This window comes from Epinephelus fuscoguttatus, linkage group LG9 (assembly GCF_011397635.1).
Source record: "Epinephelus fuscoguttatus linkage group LG9, E.fuscoguttatus.final_Chr_v1".
NCBI lineage: Eukaryota > Metazoa > Chordata > Actinopteri > Perciformes > Serranidae > Epinephelus > Epinephelus fuscoguttatus.
The window spans coordinates 25,109,602-25,131,681 of NC_064760.1; the positions used below are offsets into that span (position 1 = coordinate 25,109,602).

Below are 22,080 nucleotides of genomic sequence, written 5' to 3' on the forward strand. Positions count from 1 at the left end.
ACTCTCTGAGCGCCCGAGCCTCACAGGTCCTCCACTGCCCTCTACCGTCGGAAAACACAACTACTCTGGTCAGTGCAATAAAACTAGTGCTGTAATGATGACAGGACAGACAGAAAATTAATTGACATCAGTTTAGACAGTTGGATAATCATTTAAGCCATTTATCAAGGAACTAGAATTACTGCCTCGTGGTTGTGTGTCAAGTTTCACTTACAGTTGACATCCATGTCTGTGAAAACACACATATATATATACTTTTTTTTATTTTTATTAATCCCCCTGAGGGGATATTCAATTTTTCACTCTTTTGTCAAAAGAGACACACATGCACAAACAGGACCTATACCAACAGGAGCTATACATGAGTTTTTGCAGTGAAGTCACAGTGAAATTGACCTTTTACCCTTTGTATCTCAAATGTCATCACATCATCATTATATCCAAGTAGACATTTGCATGAAATTTTGTCAGAATTTGCGTGATTTTTTTTAAGTTTTCACCAAAAACATGTGTTTCAAGGTCACAGTGACCTTGGATCTTTGACCACCCAATTCTTAGGGACGTTTGTGCCAAATTTGAGAAAAATCCCTGAATGCGTTCATGAGAGATTGTGTTCACGATAATGAGACAGACGCAAGGTCACTGTGACCTTGACCAACTAAATCGGATCAGTTCATTGTTGAGTCCAAGTGAGGGTTTGTGCAAAAATGACTGAAAATTTAAGAAATTCCTTCGAGGTTTTCTTAAGATATTGCGTTTGCAAGAATGGGATGGACGTCAACCCAAAATCGCAATGCCTCCAGCCATGACTATCGCCGGTGCAGAGTCGTAAAAATAGATAATATTCTATGTTTACAGCTTCTTAGTTGTTATTATAATGATCTTTCTTCAGTTAAAATTAATATAATATCTTAGGGTTTGCAATTTAACCGTGCCACCTTGATCTTTGGGAAGCAAAGGTTAAAGCCACTTCTTGACAGTTTATAATTCATTTAAAAAACGTACAGATCAATCAGTCATGAAAATAATTGTTAGTTACACCCACCCAGAAAGTGCATTGTAGAAAAATCCTCTAAAATGTGTGTTAAAGATATATTTTATTGTTTAAGAGATGCCATTTTGATAGTCCAAAAATATCACAAGCAGCAGTCCAACCTCTTTTGTCACTAGAAAGATTTGGTGGTAAGATATTATCATAAACACAAAGTTTACATGTTAATAGGCTATTGCAATATTTGGTGGAACGTGTTATATCTCACATAGGTATTACAACAATCACCTGGAGAGTAAATACACTATCTCGTTGCAAAAATCACTGAATTGCAGAGCAGACATCTAACATAATTAATAGTTATTGCAGTTAGGAATGGTTAACATGATGGATGGAGAAAAACAGGTCGACTAACTCTCTATGACTGTACAGTACTTAAGAATTCCCTTTTGCAAATGTTTGTATCTCAACTCTAATTTCTCGTAGCCCTAGAGATCACATCACAAACATACTCGCACCAACACTCAGCAAATACAGTGCGGATCATACTGGTCCTGAGGGTCTGGAGGTAGGTAACAGCAGGAGATTTCAGGAGCACCATCAATAGTGTCAAGAAAAATGTAACATGAGACTGTGGGGCTCAACTCATGCTTCAGAAAATTACATGGGAAAATGACATGCAATACTGATACCAAACCACTGAAACTAAGCTAGGATGCAAAAGGCACAGGTGAGGTCTTTCTTTATCAAAACAGCTTTCTCCACCTGAGAATCCAATACCGTAGTTTCTCCGTCCTACGTTTTCTCTTCTTCCTTCTGCTCCAGTGCTTTGCTTTATAAGAAGTTCAGTTTCTCCGAAGTGTAAACACTGCAGGATTCAGAGGTGTCCGTGTCTAGCGGCAGTGTGGAAAAGAATCCTTGTGATTTGCTCCACCTTTTGTCATTTCCATCTTTCTTGATCTGGAATTGGACACAGTCCTCAGAGGAGTGGAGGCAGTCTGAAGCCCCTGGCATTGAAAAGGAAATCCTTCTCTCTTCCTCATTGTTGTGAGATGTGTTCTGCATAGAAGGAATGAAAACACATGTTTAAACTAGAATTACCGCCTCACAGTTGTACTCCACCACCAACAATTTAGGTTGCAGTTTATATCTATGTCTGTCCAGACTCATAACATAAGCAGTGAAGACTTTGAAGGACTTTAATTAAAGGTATTAAGTGTATTTTTTGGCAAAATGTGGATGTTTCACACACACCTTCAACCCGGCAGCACATACGGGTATTTTTGCAGAACATTGTTATGTCACAGTGAAGTTAACCTTTAACCTTTTGGATATAAAATGTCATCACTTCATTTTATTCTTGTTTAAAATTTGACGTTAAGGCCAAAACATGCTTTGTGAGGTTGCAGTGACCTTTGACCACTAAAATCTAATTAGTTTATCTTTATGTCTAAGTGGTTGTTTGTGCCAAATTTGAAGAAAAAAAATTCAGTCTGTGACATACAAATACTCACAGCTTAAGAGTAGTATTACCTCAGTATTTGAATTATGACAAGGTGAGCTCCTAGCTGCCAGTCTGTGTGCTTCCTGGTTCTCAGCTCTCGGAGTTCCCACCATAACTGGACTGTAACTCTGGAAATACAAACAGCAGCACACAGTCACATGTGGTTCACGCACAGTCACAATGCTATTTATCAATTTCAAGCAAAGAGACAAAACCTGATAACTCATTTAAAGCAACACTGTGTAATATTCAGGGGGATTTAGTGGTGTCTTGTGGTGAGGACTGCAGATGGAAACAAGCTGAAGCTTCACCCGGTTAGAATTCCTTTAGTGCTCATTTCTCAAGTGGGTTTTACTGTGAGACGAATTATCCGCCAAGGTGTCATCCTCCTCCTCCTCCTTCAGTTTCAAATCCTGATTTCTAAGTTTCTGAAAAAGTCATTATTTGAGAGATTTTATATTTTCTTTGTATTTATGCAAAGGTGGTGAATGAATCCTCACAATATAGATCTTTGACACTATGGATTCCCAATTCACTCCATGTGCACACGGTTTTATCTAAAATGGATGGGATGAATGTGGGGTTTTTTTTCAATGGGTTGGGCAAGAGCTATTAGCTTAAGACCAAAATGGGATTTAATTTGTTGCCATATGTGTGTTAAAGGGACAGTGTGTATGATTTAGGGGGATTTGGCGGCATCTAGTGGTGAGGATTACAGATTGCAACCAGCTGAAACTTTTCCTGGTTAAAATTCCTTCAGCACTCATTGTTCAGGGGGTTTGTACTAGGACCAGAATTATCCGCAGAGGTCTCTTCCTCTCCAGGACAAATGGACGCAGTGATTTAAGCAGGAAAAAACACTGAATAAAGCAGTTTCACATTACAAATCAGTGTTCCTCCAACACTGTTCGGCTCGTCGTAGGCAGGCTGCTAGCCCAGCATCTGATAATGTGTGCTCACCTTTCTTCTCTGATAACTTAAGATCTAGACATTGAGAAGGTTTTTGCCAGGAGTCCTGTTCCCAGTTATTCGCAGAGGTCTCTTCCTCTCCAAAACAAATGGACCAGGTGATTTAAACCAGCTAAAACACTGAATAAAGCAGGTAAAAAAATTAATGTTTTTTGACGCTCTCATCATGGATGGGCTGCTAACTACAGTGGCTTATGCGAAAACACAAATGGCCCTATCGAGAGCCAGTGTTTGGTCTATTCTGGGCTGCTGTAGAAAGATGGTGGTGCAACATGGTGACCTCCATACATGAGGATCGGCTCCATGTGTAGATATAAATGGCTTATTATAAGGTAACGAAAACATGATCCTTATTTTCAAGTGATTAAACCCTAAGAAAACATTATTAATTATTACATGACATTCCATTTGTACGAACATATCCCCCTAAATCCGACACACTGGACCTCCAGTGAATCAGCCTTACAGTATGAGTGGGACTGGCTCTTGGAGTCCATTTTCTTGGTGTTCCCGGCTGCTGAGAGTGACTGTAGAAGCCTGAGGGCTGAGGGCTCGACTGGCTGTAGTCCTGCACAGACAAACACACACAGACACATAAAACTCAGCACAGCCACTTAATGTGATGACACAGCCCCAGAGAAGAGCTCACAATTGATTTGATATGTTGTTATAATGCAACTAGTAACATCTTTAGTTTGTAAGGGTTCTGCGCTGGGTGTGATATCTAAACTTTACAATCATAACCTACAAATGGGTGACAAATTAAAGGAATACTTCACCCCCAAAGGACCATTTGTATATCAATCACTCAGCCTGTGTTGTGTTGAATTTGTGAAGAAAACTTTCTCGCCTGCCTCTACAGCAAACGGAAAATCCAAAAACTTAAAGCCACTGAGGGCAGAGCACGTGAGCGGAGCGGGTGAAAATTTCCGTTCCTCGCTCGCAGACCTGTCACTTTGCGCCGCTCGTCCGCTCTGCTTGGTTCTGCGCATTCTTCGCTCCGCTCCGCTCCACTCCATCATAAATTTTATCCCACTCCACTCGTTCACCACTCTGCTCAAAAAAACTGCGTCGTACTACCCTAACCTGTCATCTTCTATTCACAAATAAAACATGAGCTTGGTAGATTCTCCGGGGAAGCCCTCTCCCCGCAGTTAGGCACCGTTCTACACGGTGCCGCTGTTGGCAGGGTGGAAATAAGTCAAAGTGTAGAGGAGACGGACCAGGTTAAGCGGCCGACCTCCGAAGCCCTCTCGCCTCTCCCCGCAGTTAGGGACCATTCTCCAAGGTACCGCTGCTTCTCTTCTTAGTTTCTTTTCTGAAGTACACAGTAAACTCCATAGTTTTGAAAGAAAATAGTGTGGGTGTGCGCAGGAGCAAAGATGCATTCTGGGTGGGGCGTCAGTGACCGTAGTGAAATTGGAGCAAGAGATAAGGCTCCGCTCCACCTTTAAAAAAAAAAATAGCCGCTCCTCTCTCAACACAAAATCCTTCCGCTCCCCGCTCCGCTCACATGCTCTGTCTGAGTTGCTTACTAATGGATGTGCTCGCCTGACCTAACCGACTTCTGCTCATCAGGTGAAACCAAAGAGTCCTCTTCTTCGTCTTTTTTGATGCATAATTTATTTATCACCATTGTTTGCATCATTCATGAATCCGTTTCCATTAACCATTCAAATGTACAAAACACATAGAGCAGCATACACCTCACTTGATGTGGGCCGGCATTGCGTCAAAAAACTGTGTGTGCTCCCCTGTCTGGCAACACCTGTCTCTCAATGAATGGTTCCTACCTATATTGGCAGACACCCATGACAATACAGTAACCCCTACAGGACAAATTAGCAACTGACACACATGTTACACCACAGATGACTGCTATAGAGAGAATTCTTGAATTTTAGTCAAAGGGGTCTGCGTTTAACAACAGCAAAACTATAGAAAAACACCTGTTTAGAAACTCTGACACAACTCCTGCTGTATAATCCAGGTCTCAATTATCCAGTTGTATGCTCAGTACTTCCCAAACACATGCATTTTTGCTAAAACCTTAATATTTAAAACTGAACTTAAAGTGAAACTTTTCCATGTTCTATTCCAAGCCAGACTCCATTCACAAAAACAGTAATTTTACCTCACTGAACATGCATTCTTCAGCTCTGCGTCTGTGTAACTACACCAATAGAAAGCTTTCTTTACCAGCGAGGTGTCAGATAAGTAAAGACGTCAGCTGAGAGGCGGTCCTTCAATGTGGCCCAGGACAATTTCGTGCATTCACACTTGCATTTAGATTCGTCCACTTGCCATCCAGGATGTATGTTAACTCCCTTTAATACCAGGTGTAAACAGGGCCATATATTCATTCACCTGCCTGCACAGCTGTCTCAGCCAGCAGGGGCACTAACCAGACTCTCCTGATTTCCTCACCTGAATATTGACTCTCGGAGGATTTGCCTGTGGCGTGCGGTTTGCTCTGAGGCCAGCAATGATCTGCGACATGCTGCAGTTCGGGTATCGCTTCATGAACAGGATGAAACCAGCCAGTGACACGAACATGCCAGAAGGGACAGTGATGGACTTGAGAAGTGCTCGCCATCTGCCTCCCTTTTCTGGAGAGAGTAGAGACACAGAGATGAGACAGAGATTGGAATAAATGTGAAGAAGCAAAGAATTCAGATGCAAAATAAATATTTAAACACATGTTATCACTCACCAATCACCTGCAAGACCGTGGAGGACACCAAGTTGCCATCCCCATCTCTGATTTCATACACACCATCATGCCTTGAGGTCAGCCTCACAATGACAACCTCATTGATGGTGCCGTTCCTGCCCAGAGAGATGAGGCCCCTGTAGCGCATGTCGTGGTCTGTTATATGGCCCTCACGGATCAGCTGAACAGGGCCACGGGGGGGCTTGGGGTCAAAAGGGCCCAGGGAGGATTCGTCAGGATATCGGGTGGGGGTAAAAATGAGGTGAGCATGAGGGACAGGAAGAAAGAGGGGCAGGTTTAGAGACTCCTTGGTGAAGCGGGTGACATTGAAAGAGTGTCCTGCATCCACATGCAGAGTCATGACCACAAAGAGAGGGGTGCAGAATGAAGGTGATGTAAAGGTATGAGAGGGTGTCAGGTGAAAAGGGAAAGATAAAAATATAAATGTTACAGCTGATAGAATTCTAAAGTAAAAGAAATTCATCAGTCAGCTTCATAAACTCATCCTCTAATCTTCTGTCTCTGCTCACCGCGGACAGTGAGGGTGCTGCGGGAGAGGACTTTCCCCTTGTCGTCTCTCACAGTGTAGTTGCCTTGGTCTGCTTGTGTTACTCTCTCAGCCACCCAGACCTTCCCGCCCCGCTGCAGCCGCCCCCGGCCTGCATCGCTGGTCTCTGGGTTCGTTCGGTTCCACAGCACAACTGGCATGGCCTCAGGTGGAGCACCCCGAGGTAAAAACTCCAGTAGAGAGCCATTTTCAGGGATGCTGTGCTCGAATTTCTCCCCATAGTTTCTGTGGTAGGACTTAATGCATTCTGAAAAAGGACGAAGGAGTAAGGAATGAGAGAGAAGGAGGGATGATGTTAGTTTACAGTTTGACTGAAGTTTGGGCTGAGTTTGAGAGAAAGAGAGATCTCTTTCAATTTGCTTCTAAACTCTCGTGTCCATGGTAGTGCTGGGTGAACGAAAATACAGAGGTACAACCTATAGTTCGAGCGACAGCCCTAGAGCCAGCGAAAATATGCCATTGGAGTGCTGGCAGATCTGGAGTCTGGTAAAATGAAGGGAAGTTTATCACAGTTCATTCACACATACTACCCAAATTGTTATGACACAAAGCTGGTTGAAAATCAGCAAAGTACTCGCTTAAGTAAAATTGTGCTTCGGGATACATCGTTCTTTTACTCCACTATGTTGACACTTGAGATTAAGATTTTGCAAAAAAAAAAAAAAAAAAAAAGCATATGATATGCTTAAAATACACATTGCATTAAATCAGAGGTTCCCACATTTTTGACTTGTGACCCTGTACTCTAAAAAGCAGTATCTATTTAGTGCGCTTTTTTCAATTTCAGATGTCTATGAGTGATCAGCAGGTCTACAAAGATACATTTCCCCTCTACACCTCTTATATGGTTGTATTTAAAGAATTAGTCAAGGTCTAAAGAGATCAAATGATCCAATATTTCACAAAAAAGCAAAGATAAAAGAAATGTCCTATCATGAATTCCTATTTGTGTAGCAGAACTTTAATCTCTAATCATCTCTCGACCCCTGTAACCCTGAGGATCGGACCTTACAACTACTAGTTTGAGAGACACTAGACTAAACTACAGAATTGTATATAAAGTAGTTACAACCAGCTCCACCTCGAACAGCTACAATAGTAAAATTCTGCTGTGGCACTTATGTATTAGTAATCAAATGTATCAAAAATCTAAAAATGCAAAATATAATAACATAACAGTTACTACAGAGGCCAGTATGAGTACTTTTACTTTTGTTAGTTTAAAGATAAACTATGCTTTCCTGGGGGAAAAAATTATAGACTCATACAAAGTAATCCCTCTCAGTCATTACTTACAACCTTCACTTTTGCTGGCGGGTGTGTTAAGTAAACAGTAACCGGCAATCCTGCATAGTATACCTTTACATGCTAATAATATTTTTGTACTTTTACGTACATGACATTTGAAATAAGTACACTTTATGTAGTATTTTTACAATTTCAAGACAATCAAAGAGGCAGGTGATGCATTAAAAAAAAAAGAAAATGGGAATTGATTTCAAAAAAGAGGAAACTATTGTACCTGAAACAGTCAAGCGAACAGTCTCATAGGTGAATCCAGAGGACAGTTTGATGGCATAGAGTCCCTGATCACCATGACCCACTTCTTTCAAGACTAGCATCTTATCTCTGGTCCACTCGAAACGTGGGTCCTTTACCTGCAGTTGTACAGCAAATAGGTTTTATAAATCTGTACACACACCAAGCAAACAAAAACAAAAGCACAGACACCCTTCAACTCACAGTGGTTTTGTCCAGCAGGACACGCCTCGGCCCATCAGGGTGTGGTGTGAAAGTCACTGTTCTGGATGTAGAGTACACTGGCAGACGAAATTGTCTCCCGGCACACAACATCTGGACTTCTTCTCTTTCACCTGTAGAAGGAAAATAGAGTCAGAAACATCTTCAGAGAACATGTTTTATAGGTTTAAGGCTATATAATGAAATGTAGCTTTTAACTCACCCAGCACAACCCAACCTGTGGGGAGAGCAGAATTAATCCTATTATTATTAATCTTCTCCAGCACAGTGCTCAGACCTCACATACACTCCAATATCACTGCAGTAATTATGGTATCACTTTGTAATAATGCTTACAATTGCATCTGTGAAGGTGTTTATGTTGGTCTGTGTGTGGCGTTCCCCAAGTGTCCATTTTCGGACCGCTTTTATTTTAAGTACGTGTATGGTCAGGCTATACAGAACCATGATATTCTTATGTTCCACCTAGTTCCAATAACATTAACAGCACAGCTAATCTACTTGGCTGCCTCATTGATACTGAATGCCGGATGTCCCCAAAACATCCTAAAAATCAGACAGTCATTCTGTTTGGAGCTGCAAAATGTACCAGCCATTTTTCTAATGACAAGATAGGCTGCCCGGCAAAAAGTATATAAGCAGATATTATAATATATAATATATTAATAAAACTTTCTTTTATTAGAAAGCTTTTAAGCGTATGTGATACTTCTATCTTGGTAGGAAGCCCCGGGTAGACCCAGAGCATGCTGGATGTATCATATCTTATCTGGCATAGCTGGATAGGGGGACGTCTGGAGTACTTTGCCCCCCGTGACCCAGCCCCGGGTGAAAAGGGTTGGATAGATGGATGGATATTTCTTGTAGTTTTACCTTTCCATCCTTGGTATTTTATATTCTCCCCTGTTATAACTTTTTAATCTCATGTGTTTGATGATTGCATTATTCACCTTTTTTCTATTCTCTGTAAGGCACTTTATAATAATGTTAAGAAAAGTGTGTTATTTTTAACACTACTAGTGCTTTGTAGATCAGTTCTAAGTCATCAAAAAGAACAATTTTGGTTTTCCACATTGTGGTCATAATCCTCCTACAGGATGCTGTGACACTTTATTTGTTCTATTAGCTCTTTAAATCAAACAAAACAAAAAAAGCAGCAATGTGATTCCCAAAAACAAAGCCAGGAAATGAATCCCCTAATGCCGGAGAGCCAATTATGCCCACTGACTTTGTTTTAGGGAAATACAGACTCTTAAATGGACTGTTTGACCACTGACCTCCTGGATAAGAGCTGCAGATTATCTGGACCATAATCCATTTATTAATAGCAAATAAACATTTACAACTGTGGATTTGAGAGATTATGTTAAGAAGCCTTTTTAATAACTGCTGGCTTCTTATCAAGCGAGATTTCTGTGACACTTATTTACATCTGTACGTTAAAACCACGTTTTAACAACAACAGAGAAACCAATGCAGCTGGTGGTCTATCAACATTAAATTAAAATTACAGAAACACATAAACACCAGTCAAAGGGATTTTCACAACCTGGCAACCCAATTGTTTTCTTTTTAGGAGAGTATTATAACTGATATATGAAGTATTAGTAAATGGTTATTTAAGTCATTAGATATATATATAAAAAACAAAGGGTGTCTTATTAAACGTGGTACCAAAATGATATTAAAGAACTTACCCAAAGCAAGAGGAAGGGCAAATAGGGCAGAGAGCAGGACACAGGAGGACATCTTCACCTGTAAAGACACACCAGATTGTTTCCTCTACAAACACAGCACATACTGTCATTCATCCCCTCCTAAGACAAGCCCCGGGACCTGCGACAATCAATCCACACGCTGCGTAAGGGGGAGCTCAGGACAAGTGTGGAGATGTTCCTGCAGAGCGATACACACACTACGCACATCCAAAAGGCATCAGTGCTGTCACAGTGATCCGTGACGCCCTGCCTGCTGTCTGAAGTCATGTCCACTCAGATGTCCAACAATGTTTCCCAGCCGATGAGCAACATCGCCAAGTGTTGATGATGTAACATGATCACATAGTGTGTGACGCATCCAGTGTCAGCTCACCTGCAGGATGCGTGAAGAAGAAATCCACCGTTAGGTATTTGGGAATGTTTGCGTGAATGGGGATAAAAGGATAACAACGTCCTCTGCAGAGCGCGCATGGGCATTAGTCCCCTTCTCTTATTTATGGCGACGGTAGGCTGGATTCTCAGCAGCTCCTACGCAAGGTGCGTCACATGTTTGCGTTTATTTGTGCCAGTTCGTGGATACAAATACGATATCAGCGCAATGGAGTACACAGTTAGAACGTGGGATCCTCCTGACAGGCTGTGTGCCAGGATTAAACTGAATCAGAATCAGAAATATACTGATATTATGTTGATCTCTGAGGGAGCATCTCTATGTGAAGCACAGAGAATTATAAAAAGTAAAAATAAAAAAGGCATTTTTATAAGTGTATAATGCTACAATGTAAAACACATTTAAAATAGGCTATATATGATCAATTGCTAAGTATATGTGTGTAAAAAATATTTTTAAAATGTGCATAATACTGCATTACAATTTATAAAGCCAGTATGTAAAGTTTTAGAAATATATAATGTGTATTAGCTATGCAACAATTTACAACATAACATATGGCCTACATTAATACGAATAAGAATACAAAATAGAATAAGAAATGTGTGCAATATGTGTGTTATATATACCGTAAAACTTCAATTAAAAGCCTGGTCCCAGTTAAACGCCCAGCTCCCTTTACTAGCCGAGTGTTGCCTCACATTTTGACAAATAAAGTCCTGTCTCGATTAGAGGCCTGGTCTGGTTGCCAAGCAGTTCATTTTTATAAAAGTTCTTAAGACATATAAAAACGGGAGATGCTACATTTTGTTAGCTCAGTTAGATTATCCATAATTTAATCATTCACTTCATTTTATGGAAACCATGAGCACCACAGAATAATTCATTCAAATTTCCCAGCCTGGTAAACAAGAGAGAGAAAGCTGGTGACTCCCAAGCAGTCAAATTATGTGTCCATTTCTCAGTTACCCTGTAAGTTATTCCTATTTCTTTAGTCTGTAAGGGGCCTCAGATCAAAAGAATCAAAAAAGGGGTTTTCATTAAAATTAATCCAAGTTGTGAGTGTTGTTTCAACAGGATGAAGTGGTGTTGTGTCGGTATGCCAGGTGCCCTAATCCTAAAAAGAGTGTCGTAACATCCTCTCTCTCTGATGCCCTGTCTCTCGTAGCTAGATCAAATGAATGATTAATTATTGATATGTTATCTGAAGCCTGATGTCTACACAAGTCTTATTCATACTGCTTTAAATAAACAATTTAATTGTATTTCCCCATGTTTACAGAGCAACAGTTTTGTGTGAAAGGACTTAAAGGCCTGTCCCATATAGACGCCTGTCCCAAATATAGGCCTATTGATTTCAGTGATTTAAGCAAATAATAGCCCAGCCTATTAATTGAAGTTTTATGGTGCATTCAAAACTAGTATTGGTAAGAATAAATTAGGATACTAAAGGAATATTGCACCGTTCAATAATAATCAACCTGAGATGTAAAAATGGTAAAAGGAATCTGTAGGGAATTTACAGAAACATGAGGATGGGTGCTCAAAATGCAGGCTACTATTCTGAAGTAGGCCTACAAATCTGAGGTACTTGTACTTTACTTGAGTATTTCTGTTCAATGCAATAACACAAGGCTATATAATAGTATGACACTCACATTAATAATTATTAATAGGTATATTGTAGTGATAATATCCCTCTTTTTTAATGAGTGACATTTTCAACAGACACGGTGTAAAAAGCTCTGTTGAAAGTAAAAGAGAAGGAGCATCACCATTCAGACATTTAAAAATAAGCTTTTTAGTTAGAATAGGTCATGAAGCTTTCAAGGCTGAGCATATTGTGTTTTTTGGGGGATTGTAACAGTGGTATAATCTCATTGGTTTTTCATCCATGATTTTTAGTGGACCCTCAAAGCGGATAAGGAAAAACTCCCCCCAGAAAAAAGTCTTTAACAGGGGAAAAAAAACAACATTTAATGATGGAAAAACCCTTTAAAAATTACTTTGGGTATGATTATGAGCAACCCATCCCAAGAGTGATTTTGCCTTTTTGAACTGTTTAATTTTAAGGATTTTAAGCGGCCTGCAGAGGTTGAAGAAGCTGGATTTCACAAGGAAATTGAAATAATTAAAAATCAACTAGGCCTAATATATTTAATCACACTGTGACCTTTGTTGGGAACCACTGCCTGGTATGCGCATTTTGCGCACATATGGCGCAGCTATGACGCAAACAGAGTGTGAGGGAAGCCTCGCCTAGTTCAGTTGTCTGCACAGAGAAAAAAACACAACTCGAGCGTAGGAACAAATTTAACGTCCCCTTCACAGTAAGTAGACAACATGTTCCCTGCCAGCTTTACCCATCTTGTGCTCCATTTCTGCTCTCTGTGTTTAAGAAAAACGATGTGAACATATTAGAAGTTAATATGGTGCTGTAGGTAAAAAGAAAAAAGAAAAACGTCTTCTCTCTCTGCAGGGCATGCTGTTGTTATGTGTGACTGTTTCCTGCGTCTTGTTTGGTGAGTATAAATCACACAGGCCCCCAGAAGGAATACTACTATGCAGGTTTAACCCGTTTACTATTTAACAATACAGTTATTTTTATTTCATGTGTGAAGTCCACGTCATCTCACTGTGGGCTTTGCACAGCTACAAATATGCCTTTAATGTGAACTGGGTCAACTGACCTGCGTTAAGTCCCGCCCCTCGGTCACAGACTGGCCAATCACAGCGTAGCAGGGGCCAGCTCCGGCCAGGGTCCGACAGCTCCAGGCCTGTGCTCCATTGAGTGCAGTTCATTCAGATTTTCTCCGCCTGCAGGTTGGCAGTGTGGGTTTCAAACCAGACTTTGTTAAATTTTGTGCCAGGGGCAGTTATGTCAACTGTGTCGATAGCGTTTAAAGCAACTGAACAGAACATTATGTTCCCACTATGTCCTGTGAATAATGTTATTGCCTTACTATCATTGAGATCAAATCCAGCAGAAAAAAGAACAAAAAACAAAACACTAAACAGCCAGCACCACCCCCTCCCTCCATTTTTATAGTAGTTGGTGCAACTCAGTTAGATTTGTAGGACTTCCTTTTTATTGCCATTTTTATGATGAAACATAAAAACGAGATGCTATTTCAAGTCTAAAACTTGCACATTTAAAAGTTCTCAGTGCAGTAAAAGTATGAAACTAATAAATAGCCTAGATAAATGAATAAATTTAAAATAGAAGCTACTAAAAAACCTAATAAAGTGCAGGGAAAAAGAATGCAGTCAAAAGACTAAGTGAGTTCATGTATGGTACAGGTGAATAATTCAACAGTCTGATCGCTGAAGGATAAAAACTGTTTCTCAGATTAGTAGTCCTGCAGCGGATGCTACTGAACTGTCCCCCTGACGGCAGGAGATAGAAGGAACTGTGGGAGGGATGATAGGAGTCCTTGCCTATGCTGTCTGCTCTGCAGGTGCACCTCTGGCTGTAGCTGTTCAACAGAGATGACAATGATCTTCTCTGCTGTTCTGACAATGCTGTCCAGTTTCTGTCTCTCTTCTGCAGTTTCAGTACCAGGAAGTAATGGAGTATGTCAGGATACTCTATGGTGCCTCGGTAGAAGACATAGTGGCCGGGTCACAAACTTTCTCATTTTACAGCTAAACAGTATACTAAAATATTTTTGTGAAAACATCTGAGGCAGGAAAAAGGCAATGCAGTAACACAATCTTGATTCATATTTAACCAGCGCTGACTAGTTAAACTGAGCTGTGCTCCTTTGTGTCGAAAGGGGTCAGTTGAGGTAGTACGGGCATCTGATCAGGATGGCTCCTGGGCTCGTTCTTTTGGAGGTGTTCCGGACATGTCCAACTGGTGGGAGGCCCCAGGGCAGACCCAGAACATGCTGAAGGGATTACATATCTCGTCTGGCCTGGGAACGCCTCTGGGTCCCCCAGGAGGAGCTGGAAATCGTTGCTGGGGAGAGGGACGTTTGGAATGCTTTGCTCGGCCTGCTTCCCTCGTGACCTGGCTGCTGATGAGCGGCTGTAGATGGATGGATGACTAGTTAAACTGTTTGACCGCAGTTAACGAGCAGTGATTGACAACTGCGTTCGAGAGAATCCTTGGTTTTGATCGGTTGTTTTTGTTTAGCCACAGCGAGTTTTTGTAAATGCCATTAGGAACATTAGGAGGCATAGGAGCATGCTTTTCTGATTTGCATTTGTCTAATGCACTTCTGCCAGGATTTAGTAACAATATCAGCAAATATAGCAAAAAATTAACCTTAATGAATGTTACCAAACACAGCTTTAGAGAGTTACTTTGCCAATTTTCAACCAATTTTGTTTCATAATAATGTGGGTTGTATCTGTGAATGGACTTTGCTAAACCTTCCTCCATCACACCAGCGCCCAGATCTCCCTGCTTATCTCTCATGGATGTTTAAAGTGAATGGGATACAGTGGTGGAGGCAGAGTTCATTCCTATTAAAGCTGCTCAGTGGTACATGAAGCCAAAAAAAGTTCATCTGCCGCGTATAAAATTACACAGATGATATGTACTGCATCTGCATCATTTGGCCCTAGAGTAAGCACACTAGAGACATCTGCTGACCAAGCTGGCTACTTCTAGTTTTGTGCTGATTAATCGTGTGACTCTTCTAGACCTTCCAAATGTTATCGGATTGAATTCTGATATTAAAACAACTCATTTTAGCAGAGGTTGTGACACTCAGAAAATGTATCTGCTCATTTACAGACATCTCTTCCACAAGGTGAGTTTATGGGAAAAAGTTTCGTCGGGCCCAGTGGCATCACATGATCGACTCAGAAGTTGTAATTCCACTGTTTGACTGCTACAAAAATTGGCTTGAAAGCCCAGCACACTTCCTGGAGGACTGAGAAAAATAGACAAGTACGCGTTAAGTCACCTGCCAGCTGGAGCGTCTATTGGTCTGATGTGGCGCAGCGCATACTGGTAGTTTTAGGTTTTCTACCTCTAAAGCAAGAGCGAATGCCACAGCCTTTTTCCTGTTTTCTCTGGTCATATAGCGCCAATTTTAAAAGTGTATCCTTCTGCTGTATAGACAACCCAGTTTTATGAAAAGACTAGCTTTCCAGCATTAAACTTCTTAATATTCCCTCACATCTGTCTCTTCTTAACTTGTATCTTTCTCATTGAAGGTTTGTCTGCTGGTTTTAAGAATGAAGAGGTGTGCTATGGAAGAAATTTTAGAATACCATCTTCTTATACACCACCTATTTTCTATGGTCAGTTGTACCATACTCCAATTGGGAGACCCGAGAAACTAGTGATGGATAATGGGGAGGTGAGCAGCTATTTGCATTTAAACTATCACTGTGGCATCCATGCATTGCAGGATCTGTAATATGACAAAGTCAGAGCAAACCAGGTTTTAAATGAACAGAATCTATTCTCTGTCCTGAATAAATGTATGTGTGATGTCCTCCAAATCAGGCAAAGGATCCACGCCTCAAAGTTTCCAGTACCTCAGTTGAGTTAACAGATGTGACAGAAAGTGATGATGGATATTTTTCCATCTCAGATGGTAGTGATACACTTCAAGATGTCATCAGACTGATAATTTTGGGTGAGAATATTACATTACACTGGATATTTAAGTACTCTATTCCATCACAGAACTTATTTGAAAATATATTTTCCTATAAAGCATGAAGAAAGTCAACCTTTTTTTTTCTCTGTTTTTTTTTTTTTCAGAATGTGCTGAAACAGAAACAAAGTATTACGGGGAAATGTTCTCCTTTGACATTCCTAGAGAGGCTGAATCCCTGGAGTGTAATTTCCTTACATTTACAGGCCAGCCAAAGGTCCTGTGGAATCGCTCTGACCGTGACAACAATAAGGGAGACAGAGGGCAGGTGAAGGGTAATGTCTGGGAGATTAGGAGCGTCAGTCAGCGACACATGGGCTCCTACAACTTCAGACGAAAAGACAAGACTGTACTGTCGAGGATAAAGCTCATAGTTAAAGGTGACGTTCGGTAGTTAATTAAAGTTGCATGTGAGCTTTAAGACTGCTGCATATCTGATGACATGTTCTGATACAATATACTCTTTATCACACACAGAGCGCTTTAGAAGATATGATACATATGTGAATGAGCAGCTCCTCATCAAAAATCCTCTAGTTGACACCATGTGGACTGTGACTTTTAAACGTGAAGGTGCAATTCATTCAAAAACCTTGATGCAAGCAGGCCGTCTGGTTGAACAAGATGACTGGGACTTCAATTGGAATTTTGCTGAGAGGATTCAAGTGGTGCGTGACGGTATAAACATTGATCCTGTGGAAAGCACAGACGCTGGTCTCTATGAATTCAGAGACCCGGAAGGTCACCTGGCCCAGTTGGTGGATGTGGTGGTATACAATGGTGAGCAACAGCACTTTATTTTTGGAGAAATGTATGAAGCAACTGTGACTGATCGTGATTCTAATTAACATATCCACCCCCTTCTGCTCTTACAGAACGACCTCCTACCTTTATTTATGTTGGTATTACTTTCGGGATTATATTTGCGGTGATTGTCATCTGTTGCTGTGTGAGAAAGTTCTGTCGTGAACAGAGCTCTTCTATAAAGGACGAGTCTGCTCCTCAGACTGTAGCTGCACCTGCACCTGCACCTGCACCTGCACCTGTACCTGTACCTGCACCTGCACGTGGACCTGCTGTGTATTACCATGTCAGTACTTCTTCAAATCAGCATTCAAGTATTTATAACATGTTGCTATTTTTACTTCAATATCCTCCTTCCAATTGCAGGATTTGAATCAACCTGGAGCCCCGACTTACACACTTCCACCTGGTTCAGATTACTTTAATCAGCCATTGAATTCTCTCATCTCTACAGAACCTACATCTACCTCACCTGAGCCACCGGTAGGTGTTATACAAAAGTTTTCAAACAAAGGAGAGATACTCATCATCCATCAGTTAACCACTGAGATCATTTTTGACAGGTTACGCTTGTTGGTCTTTAGGATGCTACCATTTAGTTTACTGCACACTGGGCATCAACCAGGTCTGGTGAGTGCTAGCTAGCAGCACTACTCATATGGATATTACTGCTAATAACGTTATCCTGACTCAACATCGTTGCTGTTGAAACGTGCCTGCCTTCCATTTGAATAAGTGGCTTCATTTTAACTATGTAAACACTAAGCAGCACTAACAGAGCTGGGAGCGTGCCTATGTTCCCACAGCCCTATGTTCCCACAGCTCTATGTTCCCACATTTCCTTTTTCATAAATTTGTATTAGATTTTATCCCCCTTTCTCCCAGTTTGGTAGCCAATTACACCCATCCTATTATCCCCCCCTACCCTAACCTAACCCTTGTGGGATAATTTTGAAATTTTGTCCTAGAAATGTGGGAACATAGGGTTTAATTTTGAGAAAAATCTTAGAAATATGGGAACTGTGGGGCCTAATTTTAAGAAAAAATCTTAGAAATGTGGGAACATAGGGCTGTGGGAACATAGGGCCTAATTTTCAGTGAAAAAAAATTCTTAGAAATGTGGGAACATAGGGCTGACCCCACAGAGGTAACAGTGATAACAAAGTTAGCTTCGTTAACACCATTAGCAGTGTCAGCATGGATACTGGGGCTAAACAATGTTAAAGGAGTTTTGAGGGTCAAAATAAAGTTGCTTATTCACCGTGGTGACCTGGGGGAGGGTGTAGAGTGGCCACCATGTTTCCAAAGCAGTCATTTCTACACAAGCGGCTAGCTCCCACCTGATGAGGGTGGTGCGCAGTGCAGGGTGGCTAAGGCTAACATTAGCTAACCAGTGAAGACTGGGCAGTGGGGCCTTTTATTTTAAAAATAGAATAAAAGGATTTCCTGGTTGCATCAGCAGTTGTTCTTGCCCAGACCCCAGCTGCCCTTGACAAAAGGAGTAAGCTAGTAAGTTAGTTAGCCCTAAATAATGGACCCAGAGATTGTTATTACTTATATGTATATTTTATTTAATACTTGAGGAGACGATTCATTGCTGGAGACACTGTCGTTTGATATATTTCAGGCTGATGGAGGACCGTTTACAGGCAAACTTATTGAATTAAGATTGTTAAAGCCGCGTGCTTCTAGGTAATAGTAATGTTAGTAACAGTTAACCGTTAGCAAGTTAGCAACTGTTAGTTAACTTAATATATAATCATCGCGCAATGTGTCTTGGGATAGGCTAGGCCACAAATGATTCATCCGTTGCATCCTCCAAATTCTAAGAAAGAAGGCCACATTTCTCAGCCGCATTTCAAGGAGCCCTCGAGATGGGACAGCCTTGGTCACACCGATGTGACGCAATTGGTCTCCAAATCTAGCCTTCGAAGGCTGCAGCCCCTGAATTGAGACACAGCTATTATTTCCATTGTTACGTCTATGGCGAATAAACGTCCATGAATCCACGAGAAAATCCTCGTAAAGACAAACTCCTTTTAACTCCAGACCTTGCTTGAAAATTGTCACATTTTTAAGTTTTCTTATATGAAAGTAATCCAGTGGTAGCTGGTTGTACATGGGTACATTTCAAACAGAAACTGGTAATAGCTAATTCTGCATATTTGTGATGGTGCCAATTTGCCAAAATGTGCAAATATAGGTGAAGGAACTAAGCCTATTACTTGTAGCTTCACGGATGTTTCACTCGGCCTGACCTGGCTGATGCGCTTTCCACAGTTGATGCCAGCTTCCTTGGTTGTGTTGAGTTCAAACAATAAACTGCAGATTCCAGTTGCAGAAGAGTCACTTTATTTATTCATACCACCAAACAAACATTGAATGAATGTTCATTTCTTTATCTTTTATCCACAGCGAACACACAACTTTCAGCACGTTGCACAATCCATACCACAGTGTCAAAAACCTTTTGCCCTTCTGGGGCGAAACACCTGATGTCAGCAATATTGTTCCTACCATTATACACTAATGCTCCAAATATTAATACAGCCCCACCCAGTGTACACACATGAGCTAAAGAACACAGGGTTCAAGTTGTAGCCTACGCATTGCATCCATGCTAACATGATACAACCTGTTTACTTTTTCCAAAGCACTGTAAAATTCCTGCAGTATGTTCTCCTATTTTGACTTGCATGCATTTGTTTTACCTGACAGGTATACAACCCAGTGGATATCCATGTGAGCTCCCCTCAGCCTGAGGTACACACACAAACATACAGAATTCCCTGTAAATGCATTAAATGTTGGTTATTATGATAATAAACAGCAAGAGAGTCCTCATTCTCGGACTGATTTTTGGCAGACTCTTGCATCAAACTTACCAAAACTGTTTTATTAACACGCACATTTGACTTTTCTTTCACCTCTCTCTCCAGGTTGCACCTCTAGGAGGGCAGGAAGCCGATCCAGCTCCTTTACTCGGTGCTGATTGTCTCTCGTTGGACCCTGAGCCAAAGTTTGAACTGAAAGGACTGCCCTCTGCCCCCCCTCTCAGTTTAGACTCCAGTTGTGTTTACAACTCAGAAAAACTCAACTTTCTGTAAACAGCACACAGAAAATTCAAGCCATGCAGTTGTGGATTCAGCATTTTACCTCGTGACTAGTGGGAACACAGCCATTTGAGTCCATGATTGTATTGTGTGAAATTTGTTCCTGCAAACCTGTGAAGTCATGGTGATAGGTGCACAGGAAAAGGATCCTGTAGACAAGACACAATATACCATTCACACTATACTGACATGCATGTGATCAGACTTATTGCAGTTTAGTTTCGTTTTTAGTTTAGTTTAGCTGATATGGAAATCACAGCAGTATTAGAATTGTACATTTATGCACAAGGACCAGATGAGCTGTGTTTAGTGTTTGTAGTGAACACTGTCCACAGGATGCTTTTTGAAGGTTAAAATAGTACAAAGAGAAGAAAATACACTCACAAGCTCATGCACGAAATTACATCAGCAAGTCTATACATATAAATACAGCCACAAATACGCCCACACGAAATACATCCACACGCAGAGAGAACTACATCCACACAAAATACAGGTGTGTCTACAGGGTTGTTTCTTTCTTAGCCATGATTTAATACCTCTATTAAAGACATTAAAACTGTGCTGCATTTTCAGTTCAGTGGTAGACAGTTTCATAGTTTTGCTCCTTTAACAGAAAAGACAGATGGTCCAAATGAGGCTCTGCATAATGCAGTGCAACAGTTAACGTTTGTTGAGGCCTTGTGTGTTGACGTTGTCTTTGACTTTGGCATTTAAAAAGCTCATGAAGCTTTCAAAGCTGAACATCGTGTTGCTACCTCTTTTTTTAATCCATGATTTTTATTGTCTGTTTATACAGTGATATGATAGAATTTATAGTTGATTGTGAGGCTTGTGACCAGGTAGTGATCCAGTATGAAATGTGTGAGAAGTTTGGCTGTGCTAAGTGGGAGACATGTTACATTTGCTTTAACTTTTTTGCAGGTATTACACACTTGTTTATCAAATCTTAGATGTGAGTCTAAGATGATTCCCGAGTACTTGACACTGTCAACCTCACTGATTACCTCTTTTTTTTCTTTTTTTTTTACACCATGAATCTTGATTTTCATGTGGGATGTCCTCTTTCTTTTAATATAAATACAAACACTAATGTGGTATGGTCAAAGAAGTCCGAGGCTCAGTAACTCTTGATAACTCACAGCAGCAGAGGCTAGGAGTAATACAGAGACATAGATTAATTTAGGTTGATTCCTACAAGTAATATAGGTTTTTTTTTTTTTCAGGTAAGGAAGAACAAAGCTCACTCACTGGAGCGCCAGAGCTTTTGTAGACTTAACGGTCATGATCAGGATTTCTGTTTAATATGAAATGTAAATGTGTGTGCTAGATTCAGGTTTTGTATTGAATGCATAACTTTGCCTTTCTCCTGTTGCCACGGGTATCGTAAGTAGGAGAGATGATGTTACAGTGAGGTCTGTAAGTGAGTCTTTGTAGCAGATTTTAGAAATTAAGGACTCAAACTGACCTCAACACTCATGGAGATCAAACCACTCCACTCCACGCAATTTAAGCCACTGTTACCAGCTTATATAGTATTTTTATATGGTTGTTTCTCATGTGCCTTCAGTCTCTTATATCAAAGTGTCTGTGTAGTTTTTATCATTACATTCTGAGAAATTATATGTGGTATTTTACTTTGTTTTATGCTTTGTAAATATGAAAATCAAATAAAAATGTAATCGTTCATGGTTGTCTGCCTCCGCCAACAAGTCAAGTTCCAGTTAACATTCATGTTTGTTCAGACTCATATGTAGCCATGACAGTAGACAATGCTTCCAGTATGGATGTTGCTGCAAAGAAGCTGTACATTTCAAAGGTGGATGTTTCACACACATATGGCAAGCCGTTTTAACATTTAATCGCTAGGTTTGACTATCCGGAATTACCATTAAAGATATCAACAACGTCATTTTGACTAGTAGTAATG

At 40.7% G+C, this 22,080-nt stretch overlaps 2 protein-coding genes across 2 annotated transcripts; one reads left to right on the forward strand and one right to left on the reverse strand.

The window, feature by feature from the left end:
- Positions 1 to 1,089: 1,089 nt before the first annotated feature.
- LOC125894171 (uncharacterized) lies at positions 1,090 to 10,675 on the reverse strand. The gene is made up of 11 exons (XM_049585410.1): positions 10,598 to 10,675; positions 10,204 to 10,261; positions 8,709 to 8,723; positions 8,489 to 8,619; positions 8,268 to 8,403; positions 6,708 to 6,992; positions 6,178 to 6,516; positions 5,892 to 6,073; positions 3,931 to 4,032; positions 2,525 to 2,623; positions 1,090 to 2,050 (listed from the first exon to the last, which is right to left on the reverse strand). The coding sequence occupies exons 2-11, from the start codon at positions 10,253 to 10,255 to the stop codon at positions 1,826 to 1,828; spliced, it is 1,566 nt and encodes a 521-aa protein (XP_049441367.1). The 5' UTR covers positions 10,256 to 10,261; positions 10,598 to 10,675; the 3' UTR covers positions 1,090 to 1,825.
- Positions 10,676 to 12,868: 2,193 nt separating this feature from the next.
- LOC125894174 (uncharacterized) lies at positions 12,869 to 21,837 on the forward strand. Its single transcript, XM_049585413.1, has 10 exons — positions 12,869 to 12,945; positions 13,095 to 13,137; positions 15,785 to 15,930; positions 16,080 to 16,212; positions 16,341 to 16,613; positions 16,711 to 17,013; positions 17,109 to 17,323; positions 17,404 to 17,520; positions 19,756 to 19,800; positions 19,977 to 21,837. Exons 2-10 carry the CDS (start codon positions 13,098 to 13,100, stop codon positions 20,142 to 20,144), a joined length of 1,440 nt encoding a protein of 479 aa, XP_049441370.1. The 5' UTR covers positions 12,869 to 12,945; positions 13,095 to 13,097; the 3' UTR covers positions 20,145 to 21,837.
- The last annotated feature ends 243 nt before the right edge of the window (positions 21,838 to 22,080 follow it).